Source organism: Misgurnus anguillicaudatus, chromosome 4 (genome assembly GCF_027580225.2).
Source record: "Misgurnus anguillicaudatus chromosome 4, ASM2758022v2, whole genome shotgun sequence".
Classification (NCBI taxonomy): Eukaryota; Metazoa; Chordata; class Actinopteri; order Cypriniformes; family Cobitidae; genus Misgurnus; species Misgurnus anguillicaudatus.
The window spans coordinates 15783893-15800180 of record NC_073340.2 but is presented as its reverse complement, the minus strand read 5'-3'; the positions used below and the strand labels follow the sequence as shown (position 1 = coordinate 15800180).

The window sequence follows — 16288 nt, the reverse complement described above, 5'->3', positions numbered from 1 at the left end:
AGCTACAGTATATATAAAACATGATGCTATACTAATATATCAACGTAATAGAATAAATCTGTATTTGGTACTAAAAGATAGAAGGACAAATCACATCTCAAATGTAATCAAAAGGAGTGAGTTTCATTGGCCATCAGCCCATGACTAATAAATGCTGTTAAAGATTGTGGCCAATGCATGATAGTTTGTCTCCAAAAACACACTAAAATATCTCAATAAGCATTAATAAACCTCAATGACATGTGTATTAATAAACAATAAATAAATATCCGTACTATTACTACTACTACTATTACTACTAATTCTACTACTACTACTTCTGCTGCTATTAATAATAATAGTAGTAATAGTAGTAGTAGTAGTAGTAGTAATGATAAAAACAATAATACTAATAATATTCTTACCTAGGTTTTTTAGAGGATCTTCTAATTTAGGTTGGGACGTCCCGGGTTCATTTCTGTCCTTTCTCAACATGACGCAGTTTTGGTCCCCTCTCTCTCTCTCGGTCTGAGGCTGGAAGGTTTATGTGGTTTTCTCTTCAGTCAACGTGCATTTATCTGTATGAAACAGCATTAGCTCCATCTCATGAGCTCATGCATTTTAACGACCTGCACCGTTATATGACATTCATCTTCACGGGGTTAATTCTGCGGTTTAGTTTTAAGATAAACATCATACGCAAAAAAAATGCGGTGCCATTTTTACCTAAAAACTAAATCTGAAACACCGATTTACTGTATAAAAGCGTCCCGCGTTTTAATAGGATTAGACACCGACATAAAAAATCAAGAAAAAAACAACAATTGTAGTCTCATTTATAAACGCAAAAATCAAATACACAGACAACACTTGGCAACGGATTGTTCTGTCGTCTATCTATCTATGACTTATCTTACCATAAAAGCTGCGTGGAGGAGATGAGATACAATTGAGTCCAGAGATTAGGATTTTATAACAAAATGTCTCCCCCTAGTGTTGTCAATCTTAAAATAATAAACTGAATCAAACAACCAAAATCTGGTTTCAAGACCAACGCAGTGATTTAAAAGTATACAAGTAGTTATAAATAAACAAGTATAAATATGTTCGTTATTTTTAAATTATCCAATACCCCCATTACTCCTGCATTAAGAATACTAGACAGTAACGTTAGCCTATGTATATGTCATCTGTCGTGATAACTTTTCTGTTTACTGTCATAATGTGAAATCAGACACAAACAGAAAACAAGCGAATGAGTCAAAGAAACCAGAAATAATTATGTACATATTAACATAAGCAAATGACCAATAAATAAAGTGTTTTTATTATAATTAACAAACACATTTACATGCATAACAGCACATCCAGATAGATACTAGCACATTTCCAAAAGAACAGGGTTTACAGAATAAAATGCAGAATATAAACATAATAAATTAATTAATAAATTGTTTTGCTAGAAGAGATACAGCTACGGCCAAAATCTCGTGAAATCTCGCAGGGTGAGCGCTGTATTCATTCTAATCCTACCCAAACCTAACCCAACATAAACTAAACCCAATATTTCACGGGATTTAGGCCGTATCTGTATCCTACCTAGCCACAACCGCTGTTTTTCATACTAAAGCTAATCCTATCGCCAAATAACCATAAACCCAACATCTCGCGGGATTTGGCCGTGGCTGTATCCCCTCCAGAACCGTTTTTCCAAACACAAGCTTGCGTACGTCCAGTGGAGGCTGCGTTCTTTTTAGACCAGTCCTTCTGCCATGCTAATAAAGTGCCATCAAACTATACACAATATTTCTAAAGAACATAACGAGTCCTAGTTTTAGATTTATGTAGAATCAATTATTTTAAATGCAGGTATCTGCGTGTGTGTCTAAACATAGCTAAATGGCGATGTAAACATGCACATTATGGGGCTGTTTCCCTGAGAGTGTTTAGATTAGCCTATTCCATGACTAAGTTATAATTTAAGTCGTTTTTACAAACAAACCTTAGGCCACAAAAACAAAACTGGTGTACATGTAGAGACAAAACAATGGCACTGATATAGGACATATCAAAAAAATTAACAAAAATGAACCAAGGTTTTATTGTGGTAAAAGTGTAACCATGTTTTTTTGGTGTATTGATTACTATCAGCAAAACTATGGTTTTACTACACTAACCATGGTTTAACTATGGTTTTTGTAAACCATGGTTGTCAAAACCGGTTATTTTGTTGTAACCATGGTTTTACTACAGAAGATTTACTACAAAAGATTACTGTCAAAAAGCTATTTAGATTATGTGCAAATCAATAAATATATATTTGTTTATAACAAAAAAATTGCCCTTTAAGAATCAAGTCTGAATCCACATAAGTCTTACTAAAAAACTATGTTACAGTGGTTACTTTTATGATGATTATATTTATCCTTTTGTTGTATCTTAGCATTTCTGTATGTTTCATTAGAGGATTATGTTTCTTATTAAGCAGTCATTTTCAATATAGTATGACATGTAATCTAGTAGCGGGGTAGGATACTTTACATATGAAGTTAATATCAGTGCATTATTATAAACACAAACACTTGTATTTTAAGATCTCATCTCGTCTTATTTCAACATCCATGGCTCAACGTCCAGCTCAGCTCATCATCATCATCATATTCATTTCCTCTCAGGTTTTTAATTACTGTAGTAATGCATGCATATCACTCTCATTTCATATGGTTTATTTATTTTATTAATAACGAATTAATTCTCATCAGGGTCTAAACGATTAAGATTAAAATAAGTTTATTTAAGATTTAAGATTAAAATAAGTTTATGAATTTATTCACAAAAAAATTATCTTTAAAGATGTTTAACTATTTAAAAGCGGCACAAACTTTTTTATTTAAGGCTTAAAACATCAAAATAAAAAAGATTATATAAGTATTACTCTGTAGTATTGTGTGGCTTTTGCACTTTTAAAAGTACACTTCTACACGTGAATACCCTAATTTAGTGCCTTATTAAGCTATAATAAGGGGAGGGTCTAAGTAAGTAAATGTTTAAGTTTTTTACATCAGCTAAATAAGCATTACTTTAAGGGTAATATGACGTCAAATGTTGACATTAGGCTTGTTCGACTTCATACAACCCTGCCAGAAGTGACAAGAGGATGACGTCAAAGTACCGCGAGAGTACTCGAAATTACAATTCTAGGTATGATTTCTCGCATCGCTCTCGCGGCACCTTGACGTCACGCTTGTCTGTTATTGCGGTGCTGCATGAAGTCGAACAAGCCTATGGCACTCGTTTTAGAGCAGAGCTCTTTGACCAATATCGCCGTGAATACTGCATCACCTGACTGATCCAGGAAGTGAACTCCTAGCAGAAATTCCAAGCGGCGAAAGATCCCGTTTGGCAAACAGTTTTTAAACTCTTTTTACAAGGACAGCTTACTCTGCTTTTAATATATTGTGTTTTCAGTGCACGTGGTTTTGTTTGTATTACAGTCATATGGTAGTGATCGGGTGTTGTGCCAACGGGAACTCGGTACAGGTGAGTTGGAGTGCTTGACCTCCTGGCGAATAACCTGATATCAGATAAGCCAGCCACCTGTGCGACGTTTTTATAATATACTGCAAAACATGTCTTTTAAATCGTATGAGTGTTAAACTGAGAGTACAGTTTTGTTCCCAAGCTTGCACAGTACAGAACATTGTATAGAAAGTAAGTTAGAATGACACGTTTGTCACCAGTCAATATAATTTACAGGTTGTTCAGTTAATGGACTTTCGGCCGCAGGAGTGTGGAAACCATAATAAAGACCATATGATATGCCAACTCTTACAATGTCAGAGACCGAGGAGTGTCGAAGACGCTTTCAGGCGGCTGTCGACGTCATTCATAGCCTACCCAAAAATGGTAGCCTTGCTCACAATCAACAAAAATGACATAATTATTGAATAACATCAACACTCATATTTAAATGACGATGATGTGTCAAAAACTTCATAGCTTGTCATTGCAATCAGCTGATTTCTGTAAATGTACAAATATAATACATTTAAAGAAATAAATTGTTCACATTTCCAAACTGATGATTTGCATTATTTGCATATACATTAAAAAATTACAGCAACACGTGAGACCTATGTTAAATGTTTAACTGTGCTTGCACAGGTTCCTACAGACCCTCTTATGAAGTGATGCTTCGGTTTTATGGCCTATACAAACAGGCAGTCTGTGGTCCATGTACAGTGTCACGCCCCGGCTTCTGGGACCCTGTGGGACGTTACAAATGGTTAGGGGTTTTCATTCTGTTTGCACAACATAATAGATCCATAATGTGTATAATTATACTACATTGACACACATAAAAATACTTTAGTACTTCAGTTCATTTAGTAAAGTAAACTGTAGTAAACCATACTGTAGTAACCCTATGTTTGTACATTTTGTTTGCATACATCTGTAGTAGGCTATTGAGTATAGTGTGTTGATACACTGTAGTAAATACTGTAATATACTTAAATATTTAATATGGTAAGGGGTATGGTAAGTATTATCTAGTTTACAACAATGAATGCATGCTACAGTATTTTTCATATGGGATCCTCTGGGTAACTTTCAGAGACTTTAAGGGATAGTTCACTCCAAAATGACAATTTTATCATAAATCACTTACCCCTGTGTCGTTCTAAACCACCAAGTGCTCTGATTGTCTTCAGAACACATTTTTAGATATTTTTGATGAAAACCGGGAGGCTTTTGTCTGTCCCAAAGACATCACCAAAAAGGTCCATGTTCCATCAGTCGTTTAATAATAATATTATAAACCATGATATATATTATATTTATAATAATATTTGAACTTTTAAAATTGTGATGTGGCTAAAATAGAAATATTTATGGTATGTTTTCTGGTTTTGTGTCAGGGATGCTTGGAATCAGTTAGGAGATATGAACCAAGAAACTGCCATGGGTGCTTATGTTGATGAAATGAAGAAAGTCGCACAAGAGGTACTGTACAGAGAAGAAATCACTGAAAAATCTTCACCCAGTCATTTTGCACTTGGAAATCATTGTTTGTGTTCACAGAGAAGTTAAACAACTAATTTTTTACTATTACATGGCTGTTACTTACAGGTAATAGATACCATGCAGATAAATGAGAAGACGGCATCCTTTTTTCACTATTTTGAACCTCTCTATCATGTTATTCATGATATGCCCAGGCCTCCAGAAGCACTTCTAACTATAACATCAGGTGCGTTGATGTAATTGATGTATTTGTGTTTGTTTGTAAGCAATAAATTATGGAGTAAAATACATTTTTTTGTTAAAGGCAAGGAACCAATTGATGGTTCGCCTGAACTTGAAGTGAAAGGCCCAACAGAAGAACTGGATCTTCAACAGCAGGACGCAGTCCCTGACAGTGATCCTCAATTGAATAACACAGGTAGTAGGATTATCTATACCAGGGGTCTCCAACACGTCACCTTGTGTCTTAACTGCAGGTAGCTTACTGTTTAACTCTTTCCCTGCCATTGAGTTATCTCGTCAATAGACAATGCTTCCCCACCCAAGATGAGTTTTTAGGGACCTTCTTTTGATAGACCCGCCTCACATATACGCAACCCAGGCATTGATTTCGTTTAGAAGACACGCCCCATACTGCTGATTGGCTACAAGTGTGTTTTGGTTCTCGGCCCGAATCCCTTTTCCAAAGTGTTTTTCAAAAATCATGCACCCCGCCTTTAAAGTATATTATGAAAAACACTTTCATTATTCTTTTACATATCCGTGCATTAATTAAGAGTAATATTATATTAAAATATACCTGTAAAATAAAAACCTGTCTGCCGATATGTGTTTATATTAAAACTAAAACAAACCTTTGCCTTTATAAAAGTTCTGCCGCATTTCATGAAGTTTATTGAGTTGCATTGCGCGATTTTGGTTGGAGAGCTTCAGAAAAGGTCACATGATTTCCTGTATGAGAACTAGGGGTGGGCCGATACGATATTTTGTATCAATATTAGTCCGATATTTGCGAAAATGGCTGGATCGAATATCGAAGAGGCCGGGGAGTACAATCCGATCCAATACCAACACAGACCTTGTCATGGCAACTTGGGGTAAAGCGCGACTTGCTGAGCAACATGATTTTGCACAAAGTTGCACTTTAAATTGTCCAAAGTTACACCTTAACATTTTGAATTGTTTTGGTGACTAACTAAAAATGTTGCCTCTAGTCTGTTTGAAACATTTAAATAAAAATGAAGCAGCAGTATTGCACAATGTTTCATTGAGTCTTGAATTTGCACAGTCATTTATTGCACAGTAATATGTTTGAGTTCCGTAGCACTGTTTAAGCTTTTTGTACGGCTAACAAATATGCAGCTTAATTGATTAAAATGGCGATAGAGATGGTATTGGATCGTTATCGGTATCGACAGATACTCAAAGTTGTGGTATCGAGATCGGTATCAAACATGAAAAAGTGGTATCGGCCCAGCCCTAATGAGAACATAGGGAGCATCACTGGCTTTTGGTTGCATTGGGGGAATTTTTTAAGGAACAAACGTTCCGAACGTTTAACCCCCCACCAATTTAGCATTTAGTTTATTTGACATATCTGCCTTCATGTTATTTTTATTTATTTACGAACAAGCAGATTACAACCAACAATAGATAAAAAATGAATAGGCGTGTACCACGTCAAAGATTTTATCAAGCTCATAATCACTTTTGCAGTTATGATGAGGCAGTATTAACTTTGCATCAGTCAACAAAAAGAAAAAAAAACCCATTATTTTCATGAGGAATGGGAGAGTGAGTTTTTCTTTACAAATGTAGGTGAAAGATGTGTTAGTTGTGCCAATATTTCACTGCATCTCCTCCCTTTAATCACTATATATGTATACAGATCTTGTTCTATCTGAGGGTCAGGGACCAACAAGTGATTCAGAAAGTGAAGTCTTCTGTGATTCACTGGAACAGCTGGATGCTGTTAAGGTACATACTTGAACTGATTTACTGACCAAAAGTGCAGATTTATTTTAAATCTCATTTATAGTCTCTGCTACAATGTTTGGTACAGTTAAATTGACCTCCAGTGTTTGGTAACTTTTTGTTTTTTGTGTTTTTACAGCTTTCAGCAATGTCTGATGGTCTACAAAATGGGCATGCATATACTAAGACGTCTGAAATCCAAGAGCATCTCCACACCCCTGTCCTTCAGGTCACTCAGATGGGTGCTGGACATGGCGGTGAAGGGGCAGACGATAGGCATGGTCCACCCGTGAGAAGAAGGAACACAGGAAGAGAGGGGATGCAGCAAGGCTGGAGGGAATCCTCAGGTATGTACTTTTAACTGGTTAATAGTGTCATGAGTTTGATTCACTGGAAATGTGTGTGTCATTAAAATAAGCTTAAATGCTACAATAAAATGTACAACCAATTTGAAATATTAACTGTATTTGTCTTTGCAGCTTACAATGTCCACCATAGGCTATAAAATCTTCAAAATCACCATTGTGACTATGTGCGCACTTAGTAATGGAGCATGAAGGATTAATCATCACAAGATTGCATTTCTAATGCCAGCTCACACTGTCCTAATAAACAGCAACATTTCAAACATATGGGACATATGGGGTTTGTTCGCCCCAAGTTGACGGTTTCATCGTGGATTATTTGTCCCGGTGTCGTTCTGGACCGCCGGGTCCTTTGATTGTCTTCGGAACACATTTTTGGATATTTTTGGTGAGGGCTGAGGGGCTTGTGGCTGTCCCATAGACTGCAGTTTGATTTTTATAATTCGTTTTCCAGAAAAGAATGAAAGGCATCACCAAAAAGAAATTATTGTTAAAAATATACATTCTAAGAAAGAATCTGTTCCTTTTAACACATTGTTTTGTGTTATCCTATTTAACACACTATGTGTCATTTCATGTTGATTTTGAGTTCAAATAAATAAAAGGGACAACACAAGATGTGTTAAAACAACACCAAAAATAACACAGAGATGTGTTAACTGGACATAATATTGTGTTAAGATAAGTTAAAATAAGTCATAATAATATGTAGGGCTGTCGCAATGATTAAATAAGTGTTTCATCGTGATAGTTTGACCTCATCGCAATGATTTCAGATCACCGCAATGATTGCACATCTCTCTAAAAACACAAGGGGGAGCTGCAGGGCCTGTATAAACGAAATAGTATCAGATGGCGCTCCTTAGCTGAAAGTGTAAAGTGATAAATTGAAAAGCCAATGCTGTAAAACTTTGACAAGCAGTATGAACTGCCGGGAAAACATACATTTCCAATATCCCAAATTTAGGGAAAAGAAGCATGCTATTCTTAAGGATCTGTAAGGAGTTCATTTTTTTGCAGCCACTACAGACATGTGGTCCAATACTAATATGACCTTAGTAGGATTAACTACTATTTAAGGCCTGTTCTTGTATAGTCAGTTTATTTTGATTGCATTTTTATTTTCAGTTATTTTTCAGACACATTATTTTGTTTATTTCTTATAAAGAATTTCCAGTTTTTGAAGGATATATTTATTAAATAATTACTTTTACGTGTTGTGTATATTTACTGCCAGGTAAACCTTGCAAAAGATTTAATTTAAATAATTACAACAATGTGTAAATTAATCGTCATAATCCTCACAATTTATTACACAATTAACGGTCAGCCAAATTTCACAATCGTGACAGCCCTAATAATATGTTACAGTTCATTTTAATATAATATCAAATATTATTATTAAACTATTGATGGAAAATTGACCTTTTTTTTTATTCTTGTCTGGGAAAGGAATTGTGAAGTTCGGGCTGCGGTCTATGGGACAGTCGCGGGCCTCTTGGTTTTCATCAAGGATATCTAAGGATGTCTTCTGGAGACAATTAAGGGACTTTGTGGTCTAGAACATCACAGGGGTAAGTGATTTATGATGAGGTTGTTATTTTGGGGTGAACTAACCCTTTAAAGTTGTCTCTTAGGTTTGGAGTTTTGGAACACCTAACAGTGATTACTATGTTACATTTACATGTTTATTTTCAGTAGACACTTTTATCCAAAGTTCCCTACAGATGAAAATGACACAAGAAGCAATATTTCATTTAAGGGTGAACACTAAAGTACTGTGGCTTGCAAACTGACAAGTGTGTTAGTGATGTGCTTTCAGAATTGACCTTGGAAGTGGTTGAAGTGTAATGCTACCACCAGGCATCACTCATTCAAGTGAACAAAAATGTATTTTTTCATCTTGCTTGATGTCAGTGATGATAAATACTCATTTGTGGAGAAAAATGTTCTGAAACAAGAATCACTCAAAGTACCTTTATCATCACATTTTTGCAGCAGATGTTGTCCCACATTTAAACATGAAGTCTGTATTTTTCAGTATTTGTTTATCTTTTTATGTATCCATTTGTGTTTTGTTTCAGGTTATATGGCTCGCCGCCATCCTAGATGGGCAGAACGGCCAGGCTCAGGGTTTGGTTCAGGGGGAGGGGGTGGAGAAGATCCTGAGGGTGGGCCTGACAGGTTACAGGACATCCAGGTGCAGCAGCAGATCATTCTAGCGTTACGACAGCTCAGAGAGGACATGCAAAGCGTTATGGAACGACTAGAAGTGGTTGAGGGTCTTGCCACTGCAAATGTAAGAATCAAAAGCTGAAAAATATTAAGTGCACCTGATTTGTCTCACAGAGAATGGTAAAGAACAGAGATATAAATGTTTCTTATTATTTAAAGAATTAAGGAAATTGATCAGGGGTATAAAAGTGGCATTTTTCAACATTAAAGGGATAGTTCACCCAATAATCACATTTCTGTCATCATTTACTCACTCTCGTGTTGTTACAAACCTGTATAAATGTCTTTGTTCTGATGAACAAATTTTGAGGAATGTTTGTATCCAAACTTCCCATTTACTTCCATACATAGTAAGAAAAAATGATTCTTTGGAAGTCAATCAGGCATCTGATCGGACATTTATACAGGTGTGTAACAACGTGAGAGTGAGTAAATGATGACAGAATTTTAATTTTTGGGTGAACTATCCCTTTAAAACCAAACCACGGTCAGTTGTCCATTAACTAGATACACTTACCTAAAGGATTGTTAGGAACACCTGTTCAATTTCTCATTAATGCAATTATCTAATCATCCAATCACATGGCAGTTGCTTCAATGCATTTAGGGGTGTGGTCCTGGTCAAGACAATCTCCTGAACTCCAAACTGAATGTTAGAATGGGAAAGAAAGGTGAGCGTGGCATGGTTGTTGGTGCCAGACGGGCCAGTCTGAGTATTTCACGATTTGCTCAGTTACTGGGATTTTCACGCACAACCACTTCTAGGGTTTACAAAGAATGGTGTGAAAAGGAAAAAACATCCAGTATGCGGCAGTCCTGTGGCCGAAAATGCCTTGTTGATGCTAGAGGTCAGAGGAGAATGGGCCGACTTATTCAAGCAGAAGAGCAACTTTGACTGAAATAACCACTCGTTACAACCGAGGTATGCAGCAAAGCATTTGTGAAGCCACAACACACACAACCTTGAGGCGGATGGGCTGCAATAGCAGAAGACCCCACCGGTTACCATTCATCTCCACTACAAATAGGAAAAAGAGGCTACAATTTGCACGAGTTCACCAAAATTGGACAGTTGAAGACTGGAAAAATGTTGCCTGGTCTGATGAGTCTCGATTTCTGTTGAGACATTCAGATGGTAGAGTCAGAATGAGAACATAGATCCATCATGCCTTGTTATCACTGTGCAGGCTGCTGGTGGTGGTCGTGTTATGGTGTGGGGGATATTTTCTTGGCACACTTTAGGCCCCTTAGTGCCAATTGGGCATCGTTTAAATGCCACAGCCAACCTGAGCATTGTATCTGACCATGTCCATCCCTTTATGATCACCCTCCGATGGCTACTTCCAGCAGGATAATGCACCTTGTCACAAAGCTTGAATAATTTAAAATTGGTTTCTTGAACATGACAATGAGTTCACTGTACTAAAATGGCCCCCACAGTCACCAGATCTCAACCCAATAGAGCATCTTTAGGATGTGGTGGAATGGGAGCTTTGTGCTGTGGATGTGCATCCCACAAATCTCCATCAACTCCAAGATGCTATCCTATCAATATGGGCCAACATTTCTAAAGAATGCTTTTAGCACCTTTTGAATCAATGCCACGTAGAATTAAGGCAGTTTTGAAGGTCAAACACAGTATTAGTATGGTGTTCCTAATAATCCTTTAGGTGAGTATACATTAGAAGTTCATAAAAAGCAAGGTTGTACTTTGAATACTACTTTATACATTTTGTTGTTGTTTTTATCTTTAATTTTGTATATTTCCACCACCAGTATTTTTTTGATAAATAAAAACATCCATAATTTCACTTTTTTTTAAGGCTCAGAACTCACAATGGAGATCTCACTTACAACTGTCAGTGCCAGAGGTAAAACATGTGACACTTAATATGAGCTTTAAAAAGATAAACCAACACTACTTGTTATAAAGTCTATAATGACTGGGTAGTAGTGACAGTGACTTCAAAAATGATTAAGATGTTTAATTCACTAGTATTTCAACATTTCTTTTGTCTGCAGGAAAAATGGTGGCCATTTGACATCTCTGGACGCACATTGCTGCTTTTGTTGGTCTGGCCTTTTGTGACTCAGGCCTTGGTGTTCCTCATAAGACGGAGGAAGAGAAAGCTTCACGTGTGCATATGAATTCATTTTAATGAGTGAAAAAAGAAACATTCAGGCTAAAGAATGATGAATAATATATCGAGACCTGGCTTTCAGTATTTTTAAGTATAGCACTGATAGTTAGCCTCACTTGAAATTGATCTTACCATTTAACCCCATATGAACAAGATGAGTGCAATTCTCAGTAATGTGCTGGGTTTAATCGTGTAATTTAATGTTAATAATGTATTATTATGTTCTGTGTAATTCTGGTTATATGTAGCGCCTTGCAAAGGCACTCAATGACTTGTCAATAATGTATGATATCTGTACGCTTACAGTTTCAAAAGTAATGTTTATTAGTATCTCTGCTGAAGGATGAAATTGACTGTGCGGATGCAATCTGCACCACAACAAAGGAATACAGAAATGCTGAACCTTCTTATGTTTCAGGATGTTGAGCGTTTTGTTGAGATGAGTATAATGTTAGTGTAGTATGTATGCAATCAAAAAGCCTTAAAACTACAGAGGCCTTCACATGAGGAATATATCAGATGTATATTTAGTTTGCAGTAGCTGTCATTCTGAAATGAGAAAAAGAGAACCAGCTATAGGATTTTATGACCGTATACACTAGATTTATTGTTTTATGAGAAGAGAATACAAATAAATGCACAACACTTGCATTGTACATGCAATGTAAAACTGATCTACTTCATGGTCAAGAGATTAAATGTGAGATTAGTAAATGGTTACCCACAGACGGTTGGACTTGGTGTTTGCTGGGTTGTTTAATTTTGTCTAGCAGCAACTTGAAATGAATACTAAATTATTTTAGTTATATTAAGAAGAGTAATATCAAACTAAATGTGTTTATTTAGTTATGGCTTTTTAATAAAATGAATACGTAGGTGTTTTTTGCCATCACTTAGGTCAAACCCACGTACAGGTGATTGTGTACAGTGAAATTAAAGCAAGTATAGCCTATCTAGATTATTCGATACATTCTCTGCATGTTTTCAACCAGAAGACATCGTGATTTGTCATCAGTTTATTATGGCCTTTCAAAATATGTGCTTTGTTACAACCAAACGTCGTCCCTAGTTGATTATCTTACTCAGTTTACATTAAAAACTTAAATTTCTATTTATAAACTTAAAAGTGAACGCTATCAAACAGGCCTAGTGTTTTTATTTGCGTTAACTCAGCTCTTGTTTAACATATGCGATGCGGCTAACGTTGGCTAACTTCCCTAGCACGACTTTCTGTGTTTGCAATATATAACGTTACGTTAACTATCTATCAAAACTAAGCGTTTATATATCAGAAACATGTTCGTGTCTTATTTTAACACGAAGCCAATAACGTGCTTGTAAATCCAATCACTTTAAAATAACACAGCTAACCAGTATACTTTGCCAGCCAGCTAGCTAGTCAATTAATCCATCTAACTTAGTTTACACATTTGCCGATTTATGTATTGCACTTTATTTGAAATGCGTGAAATTTTGATTTTTAGAGTTAAGATGCCTGGCCTTAGTTTTAAACAGTTTGCTCGTGCTAGCTTATTCATGGTAGTATAAGCTCAATGCAAAGCTAGCTGGCTAGCTAGCAAACAAACAAGAGAGATCATTTTAAAAAACAACACGTTGAAAGATCAATTCAAAAAACAACAAAACAACGTTTGATATTTATGTTGAGATGCGACATTTCACTTCAACAAGGGCAAACTACTCAAACTATTAGAAATTGTAAAGTCGTCGTCGCCGTAGAAACAATCGTTTCTATTCACTTTGAACTGTGAGTATATGGCTGTGTTGAAAGAAGAAGAACTACTTTATGCGTGAGGAGTGATCAATCCTGCAATGGGCGCAGGGTGTACTCTGTATTGTTAAAGTAGATATGCAAAACAACAAACCGCAATATTTCACAACAACAGCATGTGATTTGTAAATGCAGCGATGCGTTAACGCGTTTGGCAGTGCTGTTTCTTTGAAAATCTGTGAACGCTTGATGCGTTTGAAAACACGGCGGATGTTTGTACCCGCGTTGGGCGCGCTTGGTAGCGTCCACTGGAGTGGCCGGGGCAGCTTTCTTTTTGATTGACAGCGGTAACCACTTACCAGAGCGCTCCGACGAGCCAGCGAGCGCACCAAAAACTTTTTAACCAATGAGAATTTCGAGTAGGCGTATCGCAGTCGAGACTGAAAACAAGCGGTGCATTGTGGGTAATGTAGGTTTTGCGGTAGATCTTCCGTGGCGTATCAATAGCGATCGGGACTACAAGTCCCACAAAGCAGAGAGAAACGAATACTGGCCGCATGCGCCTTTACGTGGGGGAGGTAATAAATTCACAAGCCCCACTCTTCTCCGTAGCAGAAGCGAATTGGAGTTTGCGGTGGAGGGAAATGTTCTCGTGGCTGTCAAGAAACCAAGTCAATAGTAGACGGAACGGAAAGGGTTAACATTAACAGTCTTAGATAGGATAATAACTCAAACACGAGATTTGTGTTTACGGTAAGTTAATGATGATTTTAACTTGTACGTGTTTGTTGATGATCTGTCTTATGTTAAAAATCAAATAGTAACGTTTACTTGCAAGTAAACACTTTATACTTTTATCCTTTAGTATTCGGCGTGTTGTTTTGCATGGCAGTTTTGTATAAGTGGATTTCTGCATATTTCTTAGTTGTAACAAAGAGGGGTGTCCCTCATCACACTGATCACAAACTTGTATCTCCTTCAGGTGGGAGTGTACAGTTATGGAGCTTATTAAAGAAGAAACTACGCCGGAGGATGTCAGCAGAGGGCGACAGAGAGACAACCTGACAAGTGTCGTCTCTTCCAAACAAGTGCAAAGAAATCAGCTGGAGATCTGTCCGGGTCTGGTGTCTGGAGATACGCATCCTATGTGCCGTGGTCGGGATAGGAGTGATCCGGAGCCCAAGGCTGGTGACGCAGCGAGCGACGGCGGGTTTCCCGTGGAGAAAACGTCCAGCGAAACCCAGGGCGATAAGAGAGACTCTGGTTGCACTGAATTTAACGCCGAGGGGCTGTCAGATGGCCGACAGGGCAAGAAGAAACACAGGAGGCGAGCCTCAAAAAAGAAGCGCCGTTGGAAGCCGTACTTCAAATTAACCTGGGAAGAGAAGAAAGAGCTGGATGACCGAGAGACGGCACGGGCATCACGGGTGCGAGCCGAAATGTTTGCCAAGGGTCTTCCCGTCGCCCCGTACAACACAACGCAGTTCCTCATGGAGGAGCACGACCGCGAAGAACCCGATCTCAACACGGAGCTGGGCGGCCGAAGATCCGGTGCGATGCGCTCCGACGACACGGCAAGCGAGGAGGAGAATTTTGACGCCGAGGAGGAAGAAGAGGATGACGGCGGCGGTGGCAGCAGCGACGGCATGGGAAGACCCGGGCAAGCGGGCGGGGAGTTTTTGCAGAAAGACTTTTCCGAGACCTATGAGAGATATCACGTCGAGACTCTCCAGAATATGTCAAAGCAAGAACTGGTCAGGGAATACCTGGAGCTGGAGAAATGCATGTCGCGGTTAGAGGAGGAGAACAACTGGCTCCGTCACTCGCGGAGAAACCCGGAGGCGTCTGATGACGGCGCCCCCGCGTACGGCGCTCAGCGCGTGCAAGAACTGGAGATCGAGGTGGAGAGACTCAGAGCCGAGAATAACGAGTTATTACTCAAAAGCCCCAAAACTAAAGGACCGGGACTCAACCAATCTCAGCCGTGCTGAATGACATCAGATGATGGACAAAAAAATCGATATGTTTCGTTTCTGTTTTACATGTCAAATTAATCTGTTTCACTGTCTTACTGTAACGCATCTCTGTGGTAGCTAATACTCTCTCAGTCTATCGAAAGGTAATGTTTATTTCTGACAGAAAAATAATTCAAATCTAATGTGCGGTCCCACATATTTGGTCAATCGACGATAATATTTCCCAGTGGTTTGCACTATTAAATTGACTAAAATGAAAACATACAATGCTTTTTTGTTATGTAAATGATTAAAAACGGTCAGAAACAGACTACTCTTGTTTGCACGAATCGTTTCCATGACGTTACAAGTAACATATCAGCTCATTTAAGGTCTTTGTTAATTTAACATAATGAATGTCTGAAAGCGCCATTTATGTAAAGTCAAAACAGAACAAACATGCAGCGTTTTTGATTTATTATTTATGGCGCACGTGCTTCGATGTGTTAATGCATGACCAAGACAGTATGTTGTAAACAGTGGATATCCGTTTATGGTATTTTTATCGTGTTCTGCCCAAATATATCGCCGATTAAATTATTTCTTATTTTAGTTCATATTCGTTTTTATTTCATTCATGCTGTTCTCTCTTGTACGTTTGTATGATAGACGGAACGATTGACAACGTATCTCTTTATGAACAAACCAGGGGGCTAATGAAAAATTGGGTACCCACAGTTTCAAAGATTATTTTTTAATAATTGATATCTAACCCCGGAGATGTTATGGAATTTAATACAGCAAGTCTTGGTGTAGCTTTATATATTAATTCATAAAGCATATGGACGTAGTTTTATATGCCCTGTCTGTTTAATTAATGCAAAT

At 37.6% G+C, this 16288-nt stretch overlaps 3 protein-coding genes across 6 annotated transcripts in view; 2 read left to right on the top strand and 1 right to left on the bottom strand.

Annotated features, from left to right (window-relative positions):
• The window catches only part of plcd3b (phospholipase C, delta 3b), a 36450-nt gene extending 35396 nt beyond the window's left edge, over positions 1–1054 (bottom strand). For both annotated transcript variants that reach the window (XM_055176480.2, XM_055176482.2), the window contains exons 1-2: positions 897–1054; positions 405–557 (exon numbers count right to left, since the gene is read on the bottom strand). In XM_055176480.2, coding sequence (XP_055032455.1) covers positions 405–474 — 70 coding nt within the window. In that variant the 5' untranslated portion in view covers positions 475–557; positions 897–1054. The remainder of the gene's footprint in view (positions 1–404; positions 558–896) is intronic.
• Positions 1055–3290: 2236 nt separating this feature from the next.
• acbd4 (acyl-CoA binding domain containing 4) lies at positions 3291–12455 on the top strand. Of its 2 annotated transcripts, XM_055175978.2 has the most exons (11): positions 3293–3519; positions 3736–3885; positions 4144–4264; positions 4899–4983; positions 5110–5230; positions 5309–5422; positions 6893–6981; positions 7118–7325; positions 9428–9642; positions 11402–11449; positions 11601–12455. In XM_055175978.2, the coding sequence occupies exons 2-11, from the start codon at positions 3798–3800 to the stop codon at positions 11724–11726; spliced, it is 1215 nt and encodes a 404-aa protein (XP_055031953.2). In that variant the 5' UTR covers positions 3293–3519; positions 3736–3797; the 3' UTR covers positions 11727–12455. The 2 variants fall into 2 exon arrangements, with proteins under 2 accessions (XP_055031954.2, XP_055031953.2); XM_055175979.2 differs by lacking the exon at positions 3736–3885 and having other exon boundaries at positions 3291–3519.
• An 879-nt stretch (positions 12456–13334) lies between these two features.
• hexim1 (HEXIM P-TEFb complex subunit 1) lies at positions 13335–16015 on the top strand. 2 transcript variants are annotated; one of them, XM_055175980.2, is made up of 2 exons: positions 13335–13484; positions 14431–16015. In XM_055175980.2, exons 1-2 carry the CDS (start codon positions 13378–13380, stop codon positions 15437–15439), a joined length of 1116 nt encoding a protein of 371 aa, XP_055031955.2. In that variant the 5' UTR covers positions 13335–13377; the 3' UTR covers positions 15440–16015. The 2 variants fall into 2 exon arrangements, with proteins under 2 accessions (XP_055031955.2, XP_055031956.2); XM_055175981.2 differs by lacking the exon at positions 13335–13484 and adding an exon at positions 14043–14201.
• Positions 16016–16288: the final 273 nt, after the last annotated feature.

Coding starts and splice junctions, on each gene's coding strand:
- acbd4 (XM_055175978.2), top strand. CDS start 3,798: ATGCCAACTCTTACAATGTCAGAGACCGAGGAGTGTCGAAGACGCTTT. Junction 4,265..4,898: donor CCTGTGGGACGTTACAAATG/GTTAGGGGTTTT, acceptor GTTTTGTGTCAG/GGATGCTTGGAATCAGTTAG. Junction 9,643..11,401: donor AGGGTCTTGCCACTGCAAAT/GTAAGAATCAAA, acceptor CTTTTTTTTAAG/GCTCAGAACTCACAATGGAG.
- hexim1 (XM_055175980.2), top strand. CDS start 13,378: ATGTTGAGATGCGACATTTCACTTCAACAAGGGCAAACTACTCAAACT. Junction 13,485..14,430: donor GTTTCTATTCACTTTGAACT/GTGAGTATATGG, acceptor TATCTCCTTCAG/GTGGGAGTGTACAGTTATGG.